Source organism: Schistocerca americana, chromosome 5 (assembly GCF_021461395.2).
Source record: "Schistocerca americana isolate TAMUIC-IGC-003095 chromosome 5, iqSchAmer2.1, whole genome shotgun sequence".
Classification (NCBI taxonomy): Eukaryota; Metazoa; Arthropoda; class Insecta; order Orthoptera; family Acrididae; genus Schistocerca; species Schistocerca americana.
In genome coordinates, this window is record NC_060123.1 from 600,683,744 (window position 1) to 600,693,907 (window position 10,164).

A 10,164-nucleotide genomic window follows, 5' to 3' on the forward strand; every position below is an offset into this window, starting at 1 on the left:
CCAGGATGGCCGGACGCGGGATTGAACCGCCGTCCTCCCGAATGCGAGTCCAGTGTCTAACCACTGCGCCACGTCGCTCGGTCAAAGATCTACTCGGAAGTATATTGTGCTATTATAAGGAAACTGTAGAAACGACTTCAGGGTTTTCTAAGGGAACTGAAGAAACGCAATAAAAATACAAATTGACTTCTCCTCCTCCATGACAATGCAAGGTCAAACACAAGTCTGCTCGAGACTTCGTTGGATTGTTCTTCCTCACGCACACTACAGCCCAGATGTCGCACTTTCGAAACTTCCGTCTTTTTTTTTGTCATCAGTCTACTGACTGGTTTGATGCGGCCCGCCACAATTTTCTTTCCTGTGCTAACCTCTTCATCTCAGAGTAGCACTTGCAACCTACTTCCTCAATTATTTGCTTGACGTATTCCAATCTCTGCCTTCCTCTACAGTTTTTGCCCTCTACAGCTCCCTCTAGTACTATGGAAGTCATTCCCTCATGTCTTAGCAGATGTCCTATCATCCTGTCCCTTCTCCTTATCAGTGTTTTCCACATATTCCTTTCCTCTCCGATTCTGCGCAGAACCTCCTCATTCCTTACCTTATCAGTCCACCTAATTTTCAACATTCGTCTATAGCACCACATCTCAAATGCTTCGATTCTCTTCTGTTCCGGTTTTCCCACAGTCCATGTTTCACTACGACACAATGCTGTACTCCAGACGTACATCCTCAGAAATTTTTTCCTCAAATTAAGGGCGGTATTTGATATTAGTACACTTTTCTTGGCCAGAAATGCCTTTTTTGCCATAGCGAGTCTGCTTTTGATGTCCTCCTTGCTCCCTCCGTCATTGGTTATTTTACTGCCTAGGTAGCAGAATTCCTTAACTTCATTGACTTCGTGACCATCAATGCTGATGTTAAGTTTCTCGCTGTTCTCATTTCTACTACTTCTCATTACCTTCGTCTTTCTCCGATTTACTCTCAAACCATACTGTGTACTCATTAGACTGTTCATTCCGTTCAGCAGATCATTTAATTCTTCTTCACGTTCACTCAGGAGAGCAATGTAATCAGCGAATCGTATCATTGATATCCTTTCACCTTGTATTTTAATTCCACTCCTGAACCTTTCTTTTATTTCCATCATTGCTTCCTCGATGTACAGATTGAAGAGTAGGGGCGAAAGGCTACACCCTTGTCTTACACCCTTCTTAATACGAACACTTCGTTCTTGATCGTCCAGTCTTATTATTCCCTCTTGGCTGTTGTACATATTGTATATAACCCCTCTCTCCTTATAGCTTACCCCTACTTTTTTCAGAATCTCGAACAGCTTGCACCATTTTATATTGTCGAACGCTTTTTCCAGGTCGACTAATCCTATGAAAGTGTCTTGATTTTTCTTTAGCCTTGCTTCCATTATTAGCCGTAACGTCAGAATTGCCTCTCTCGTCCCTTTACTTTTCCTAAAGCCAAACTAATCGTCGCCTAGCGCATTCTCAATTTTCTTTTCCATTCTTCTGTATATTATTCTTGTAAGCAGCTTTGATGCATGAGCTGTTAAGCTGATTGTGCGATAATTCTCGCACTTGTCAGCTCTTGCCGTCTTCGGAATTGTGTGGATGATGCTTTTCCGAAAGTCAGATGGTATGTCGCCAGACTACACACACCAACGTGAATAGTCGTTTTGTTGCCACTTCCCCCAATGATTTTAGAAATTCTGATGGAATGTTATCTATCCCTTCTGCCTTATTTGACCGTAAGTCCTCCAAAGCTCTTTTAAATTCCGATTCTAATACTGGATCCCCTATCTCTTCTAAATCGACTCCTGTTTCTTCTTGTATCACATCAGACAAACCTTCACCCTCATAGAGGCTTTCAATGTATTCTTTCCACCTATCTGCTCTCTCCTCTGCATTTAACAGTGGAATTCCCGTTGCACTCTTAATGTTACCACCGTTGCTTTCAATGTCACCAAAGGTTATTTTGACTTTCCTGTATGCTGAGTCTGTCCTTCCGACAATCATATCTTTTTCGATGTCTTCACATTTTTCCTGCAGCCATTTCGTCTTAGCTTCCCTGCACTTCCTATTTATTTAATTCCTCAGCGACCTGTATTTCTGTATTCCTGATTTTCCCGGAACATGTTTGTACTTCCTCCTTTCATCAATCAACTGAAATATTTCTTCTGTTACCCATGGTTTGTTCGCAGCTACCTTCTTTGTACCTATGTTTTCCTTCCCAACTTCTGCGATGGCCCTTTTTAGAGATGTCCATTCCTCTTCAACTGTACTGCCTACTGCGCTATTCCTTATTGCTGTATCTATATCGTTAGAGAACTTCAAACGTATCTCGTCATTCCTTAGTACTTCCGTATCCCACTTCTTTGCGTATTGATTCTTCCTGACTGATCTCTTGAACTTCAGCCTACTCTTCATCACTACTATATTGTGATCTGAGTCTATATCTGCTCCTGGGTACGCTTTACAATCCAGTATCTGATTTCGGAATCTCTGTCTGACCATGATGTAATCTAATTGAAATCTTCCCGTATCTCCCGGCCTTTTCCATGTATACCTCCTCCTCTTGTGATTCTTGAACAAGGTATTCGCTATCACCAGCTGAAACTTGTTACAGAACTCAATTAGTCTTTCTCCTCTTTCATTCCTTGTCCCAACCCCATATTCTTCTGTAACCTTTTCTTCTACTCCTTCCCCCACAACTGCATTCCAGTCGCCCATGACTATTAGATTTTCGTCCCCCTTTACATACTGCATTACCCTTTCAATATACTCATACACTTTCTCTATCTGTTCATCTTCAGCTTGCGACGTCGGCATGTATACCTGAACTATCGTTGTCGGTGTTGGTCTGCTGTCGATTCTGATTAGAACAACCTGGTCACTGAACTGTTCACAGTAACACACCCTCTGCCCTACCTTCCTATTCCTAACGAATCCTACACCTGTTATACCATTTTCTGCTGCTGTTAATATTACCCGATACTCATCTGACCAGAAATCCTTATCTTCCTTCCACTTCACTTCACTGACCCCTACTATATCTAGACTGAGCCTTTGCATTTCCCTTTTCAGATTTTCTAGTTCCCAACCACGTTCGAGCTTCTGACATTCCACGCCCCGACTCGTAGAACGTTATCCTTTCGTTGATTATTCAATCTTCTTCTCATGGTAACCTCCCACTTGGCAGTCCCCTCCCGGAGATCCGAATGGGGGACTATTCCAGCATCTTTTGCCAATGGAGAGATCATCATGACACTTCTTCAATTACAGGCCACATGTCCTGTGGATACACGTTACGTGGTTTCCATTGCCTTCTGCATCCTCATGTCGTTGATCATTGCTGATTCTTCCGAATTTAGGTGCAATTTCCAACCCCTAGGACAAGAGAGTGCCCTGAACCTCTATCCGCTCCTCCGCCCTCTTTGACAAGGCCGTTGGCAGAATGAGGCTGACTTCTTATGCCGGAAGTCTTCGGCCGCCAATGCTGATTATTTATCAAAATTTAGGCAGTGACGGTGATCGAACCCGGGACCGAAGATGTTTTGATTACGAATCAAAGACGCTGCCCATAGACCACGGGTTCCTTCCGTCACTTTGGCCCAATGAAGGCTGCACTTCGCGGGAAGCAGTACGTGATGATGAGGACGTTATTGGTGAAGGAAAACTTTGGTTCCGACGTCGACCAGCAGAGCGGTATCGTGCGGGCATACAGGCCCTCTCAGTAACGTGGCGTACGTCCGTCACTTTGTACGGGGATTATTTTGAAAAGCAGTGTTTTGCAGCGGAAAGAGGGGGGAATAGTGTGGTGTATTGGAAGGCCGCCCGGTGGCCGAGCTGTCTAACGCACGGCTTTCCGGGCGGGAAGAAGCGCCTGGTCCCCGGCACGAATCCGCCCGGCGGACTTGTGTCGAGGTCCGGTGAACCGGCCAGTCTCTGGATGGTTTTTAGGCGGTTTTCCATCTGCCTCGGCGAATGCTGGCTGGTTCTCTTCATTCCGCTTCAGCTACAATATGTCGGCGATTGCTGCGCAAACAAGTTCTCCACGCACGCGTACACCACCATCACTCTACCACGCAAACAGAGGGGTTACAGTCGTCTGGTGTGAGACGTTCCCTGGTGGGTCCACCGGGGGCCGAACCGCACAATGACCCTGGGATTGGTGTGGGGCGGCGGAGGGGTGAAGTGGACTGCGGTGGTCGTCGTGGGGTTGTGGACCACTGCGGCTGCGGCGGGGACGGAGCCTCTCCGTCGTTTCTAGGTCCCCGGTTAAGATACAATACATACAATGGTGTATTGGAATACTGAATAGAACCTACCTGCTTCCATAAAAAAAACATTTATTGCATTACTTGTAGAACAACCCTCGTACATGCTTAAGGCATCTGTAAAGAAATCAGACGTTTGAAGCTTCTTAATACATGTGAGTCGAATTTTTCACAGAATCGGGGATTTACTAGTGTTATCTGATACGGAACGCAGCCTGAGGATCAGTATTCAAACATTGATCAGATTTTGTAAGCTACCTCCTTTGTGGATGAACTTCACTTTCTGACGTTCCTATCAGTGAACTTCGGTCCGGCAGCCTCATAACCTGTTATAGTTTGGCCTGGTCGTTCCACCTTCTATTTCTCTGTACGCATATTCACACATTTTTAATGGATGTACCGGCTTTCAGGGACTGTTGTTCAATTGCGTATACATGTAGATCCGTCTTGCTGTTTGTACTGGAAACTGCGAAGCTCTATGGCTCTTTCGCGCAAACGTGGTGACCACCCATTGAAATTTGTTAAAGGCCAGTGAAATCAGCCGCTGGCGACGAGGTGCTGGATTTCCACGCTTTATCACTGAGCACACTGGTGAAGTTGGTGGGTCTGACCGTTCAGTAAATCAGGACAGGTGCCGATTTGTGGTATACCTGGCGACAAACAGCACTGCTGATGTATTGAAAAATGTTTCTGATGACACTGTACAGCGCACTAGATTGAAAATGGCGCTCTGGAGCCGACGACCTCCACGTCTCCCGACTTGAGTCAAAGTCATCATTACGACCGCAGTGGACGCAGCATCATCCAGTGTAGAGAGTGGACAATGGTAAGGTTTGTGCTGGTGCGATGAGTCGCTTTTCTTGTCACAACAGATCGAACTCCGAGACTGGATGCGAGCGACTGCTCTAAATAAGCACCTTACCACGCGTAGAGGCCAGTGGGAGCAGATTTATGTTACGGGGGACGTTCAGTTGGGCTTCTACCCTACCTCTGATCGTAAAGCCGTCGGCACACGGACAGTGCTGTCGAACGTCAACGTTGAGTGTGCTAAGTTCAGTGTGCTGATGAACGCTCTGAAATGATGCGACTTGTGCATACGATACGTGGGCCCCAATGTGGTATACGCGATCACAAAGCACTCCAGCGGCGGTTGCGGTATCTTTCTAGTTCGTAAATCACACTGTTTACTAAACGGGCGCGAGTAAAATTCCCAAGTTAGCTCTATTAAAACGCACATTTTCTCCATCGTCCACGAAAAGGAAAGTACCATGTCCAATCAATAAGAACACAGGCTTATAAAAGTTCCATTACAAACAGTGCGATACAGATTTGCAATACTTCTCCACAAAAGATAAACATTATGTCATCATTGCCACATTTTAGTGAAACCCCAAGGCCAGTTTTACTTGATCACTGTCCATTCCCAGTGGCAAAATCTTTGCAACATGTGAATTACGAAGCGTAAAAGAAAAAGGAGCAAAATATCTTTATACAAGTAGCACAAGCTGTCCTGCAGATTAAGCCAATCGAACAAAGTCACCCTTCAAAAAAAAGGTGAACTTCTATTTACATAACATCAAATATTGTAGTATATACTTATATTAAACTAATAATACAGTATCAGACCCTAATAAAAACGCCAATGTTAGAAAAAAATTTGAAAGTGGCGAGACGCGAACGACTGCCCTCACGTGCAGCTTAGTAACGAACAGTGACACTATTCACTACACTACACCAACCACATACGTTTGACGTTCAGTCATAGCGTGCTACATCTGGCTGAAAACCTTAATCGTAGATATGTTACTAATAGAAATTTAATTATAACAAGTTGTACCAAGAACAATGCGTTTTGGGTGGATCTTCAGTGTGTCGCTGCTTCGAATAGCATACTCTCATAATAAGCAAGTTACAATAATTATTTTGCCACGAATATGATGTTTCGCATTATATTATTGGAACGAATCACCACAGTTGACAACGGGTTTTCCAGTGATTCTCAATTTGCAGGTGCTCAGAAACGGCATATATACGTATACGCTTGGAGTGGCCAATATGCCGCCCCACAACTCTGTACTGAAGGGAGACGGCGTGCGTGTGACGTAGGTGGCTTTGTGCTATCTCATTGGCCAACGCTCACACGCACGCTCGGAATATCTTACATGCCCTGCACGATCGGAAAGACTCCCGAACGTGCTATTCCACGCTATGACGTCAGAAACTCGACTCGCTCAACGCCCAACGTTCGGATCCGCGGTCCGTATGCCGACGGCTTAATGCAAGGCACCGTGACAGCTGTGGAATAACTGAAAGTTACAGCATAACACCTGCATCGCTTCATGCTTGATGTTTCTCCGAAGATAAGGTCGTCTTCCAGCAGGGTGACGGTTCCATGTGTAGTGGCCAGAATTGTACTACAGTGGTTTGGAGAACTTTGTTCTCAACTCAGATTGATATCCTGTCAGGGAAATTTGCCTCATCTGAACCTCGGAATTCATCTAGGACTGCTATCGCATGCCAGAGCTGCGCCCAGAAAGCACCGCCCAGTATATTGGGGTGAGTGAGTGGTCTGAGAGTAAACAGCTAGTGCCACCCACCAAGGGGTTTCCGAATGCGCACCACAAAACTTCAATGCCGCGTTATATTCCAAAGATGGAGCAACGCGTTACGACCCTTAATATCCTGGCGAAGTAGTGTAATATTTCTAAAGCGGCGATTACATTTCCTGAAAGTTCGTATGATGAGGAGATGGTAGTTTCACAGCGAATCCAAGCAACTGAGCAATGTGTAATTTTGTTCGCATTCTGCCAGACGTAAAGTCGGGCGTACTACACCACTGGCCATTACAATTGCTGCACCAAGAAGAAATGCACATGTCAGACAGGTATTCATTGGACAAATATATTATAGTAGAAATGACATGTGATTACATTTTCATGCAATTTGGGTGTATAAATCCTGAGAAATCAGTACCCAGAACAACCACCTCTGGCCGTAATAACGGCCTTGATACGCCAGGGCATTGAGTCAAACAGAGCTTGGATGGGGTGTACAGGTACAGCAGCCCACAAGCTTCAACACGATACCACAGTTCATCAAGAGTAGTGACTCGCGCATTGTGTCGAGTCAGTTGCTCAGCCGCCATTGACCAGACGTTTTCAGTTGGTGACAGATCTGGAGAATGTGCTGGCCAGGGCAGCAGTCGAACATTTTCTGTATCCAGAAAGGCTCGTACAGGACCTGCAACATGCGGTCGTGCATTATCCTGCTGAAATGTAGGGTTTCGCAGGGATCGAATGAAGGGTAGCTCCGCGGGTCGTAACACATCTGAAGTGTAACGTCCACTGTTCAAAGTACCGTCAATGCGAACAAGAGGTGACCGAGATGTGTAACCAATGGCACCCCATACCATCACCCCAGGTGATAAGCCAGTATGGCGATGACGAATACACGCTTCCAATGTGCGTTCACCGCGATGTCGCCAAACATGGATGCGACTCCCATGACGCTGTAAAAATAACATGGATTCATCCGAAGAAATAACGTTTTTCCATTCGCGCACCCAGGTTCGTCGTTGAGTACACCATCGCAGGCACTCCTGTCTGTGATGCAGCGTCAAGGGTAACCGCAGCCACTGTCTCCGAGCTGATAGTCCATGCTGCTGTAAACGCCGTCGAACTGTTCGTGCAGATGGTTGTTGTCTTGCAAACGTCCCCATCTGTTGACTCAGGGATCGAGACGCGGCTGCACGATCCGTTGTAGCCATGCAGATAAGATGCCTGTCATCTCGACTGCTAGTGATACGAGCCCATTGAGATCCAGGACGGCGTTCCGTATTACCCTCCTGAACCCACCGATTTCATATTCTGCTAACAGTCATTGGATCTCGACCAACGCGAGCACCAATGTCGCGATACAATATACCGCAATCGCGAAGGGCTACAATCCGACCTTTATCGAAGTCGGAAACGTGATGGTACGCATTTCTGCTCCTTACACGAGACATCACAACAACGGCGGTCAACTGTTGTTTGTGTATGAGAAATCGGCTGGTTCAAATGGCTCTGAGCACTATGGGACTCAACTGCTGAGGTCATTAGTCCCCTAGAACTTAGAACTAGTTAAACCTAACTAACCTAAGGACATCACAAACATCCATGCCCGAGGCAGGATTCGAACCTGCGACCGTAGCGGTCTTGCGATTCCAGACTGCAGCGCCTTTAACCGCACGGCCACTTCGGCCGGCTGAGAAATCGGTTGCAAACTTTCCTCATGTCAGCAAGTTGTAGGTGTCGCCACCGGCGCCAACCTTGTGTGAGTGCTCTGAAAAGCTAATCATTTGCATATCACAGCATCTTCTTCCTGTCGGTTAAATTTCGCGTCTATAGCACGTAATCTTCGTGGTGTAGCAATTTTAATGGCCAGTAGTGTATTTAGAAAATGTAGTCGAATGCACGTACTTACCGAGGCAATATGGGTCGAGCATTCCATTCGTTTTGACTTTCATTCCGCGGTCGAAGAACCTGTCGCAGATGCAGTCTAGCATGGTGACGGCAGTCGACGCCGCTGCCGGCGTAGTGCTGAGTGCCACGAGGAGCAGCAGCGGTGCCTGCATGCTGGGTTACGTGACTGCCGCCCAGTGCTGCTTCGCAGAGTGTCGCCTCCGATCTCCAAAAGCGCGCGCGAAATGTCGGCGGCGGCGGACGCGTCCCATCCGCAGGATGTCTAAAAAAGTGCCCAAATGGCCTTCTCACAATCAACGTCCTTCCTGTCTCTTGTCATTCTTCGCTGTATCCAAATCTGCGACCTTGCAGTCGATGCTTCATTCAGTGCTTTTCCACGTCAGTGATGGTGAAGAATTTTTGGCCCTCAGACATCTGTAGGCGCCCGCGTCATCGAGGTAGCTGACGCTTGTGGTGGGGTCGCTTGACCAAAAAATGAAATACATGCAAACAAACGAATAAAAATAAATCTACATCTACATCTACATTTATACTCCGCAAGCCACCCAACGGTGTGTGCCGGAGGGCACTTTACGTGCCACTGTCATTACCTCCCTTTCCTGTTCCAGTCGCGTATGGTTCGCGGGAAGAACGACTGCCGGAAAGCCTCCGTGCGCGCTCGAATCTCTCTAATTTTACATTCCTGATCTCCTCGAGAGGTATAAGTAGGGGGAAGCAATATATTCGATACCTCATCCAGAAACGCACCCTCTCGAAACCTGGACAGTAAGCTACACCGCGATGCAGAGCGCCTCTCTTGCAGAGTCTGCCACTTGAGTTTGTTAAACATCTCCGTAACGCTGTCACGCTTACCAAATAACTCTGTGACGAAACGCGCCGCTCTTCTTTGGATCTTCTCTATCTCCTCCGTCAACCCGATCTGGTACGGATCCCACACTGATGAGCACTACTCAAGTATAGGTGGAACGAGTGTTTTGTATTCCACCTACATTGTTGATGGACTACATTTTCTAAGGACTCTCCCATTGAATCTCAACTTGGTACTCGCCTTACCAGCAATTAATTTGATATGATCATTCCACTTCAAATCATTCCGCACGCATACTTCCAGATATTTTACAGAAGTAACTGCTACCAGTGTTTGTTCCACAATCATATAATCATACAATAAAGGATCTTCTTTCTATGTATTCACAACAGATTACATTTGTCTATGTTAAGGGTCAGTTGCCACTCCCTGCACCAAGTGCCTATCCGCTGTCAACGTGTCTTCTATTACTGCCGCATGTAAGCGCACGAGAATGTCTCCCACAGCGTAACATTGCTGCCACCAGTCTGAGTCCGTGCCGCGCTGCACGTTTCGACCCGCCGTTCACATCGATGACGGCGTTTTTGGAGACGACCATCGAACTA

At 46.5% G+C, this 10,164-nt stretch overlaps 1 protein-coding gene across 1 annotated transcript in view; it reads right to left on the reverse strand.

Annotated features, from left to right (window-relative positions):
• The window catches only part of LOC124616574, a 113,700-nt gene extending 104,797 nt beyond the window's left edge, over positions 1-8,903 (reverse strand). The window contains exon 1 of the mRNA XM_047144894.1: positions 8,753-8,903. Coding sequence (XP_047000850.1) covers positions 8,753-8,903 — 151 coding nt within the window. The remainder of the gene's footprint in view (positions 1-8,752) is intronic.
• Positions 8,904-10,164: the final 1,261 nt, after the last annotated feature.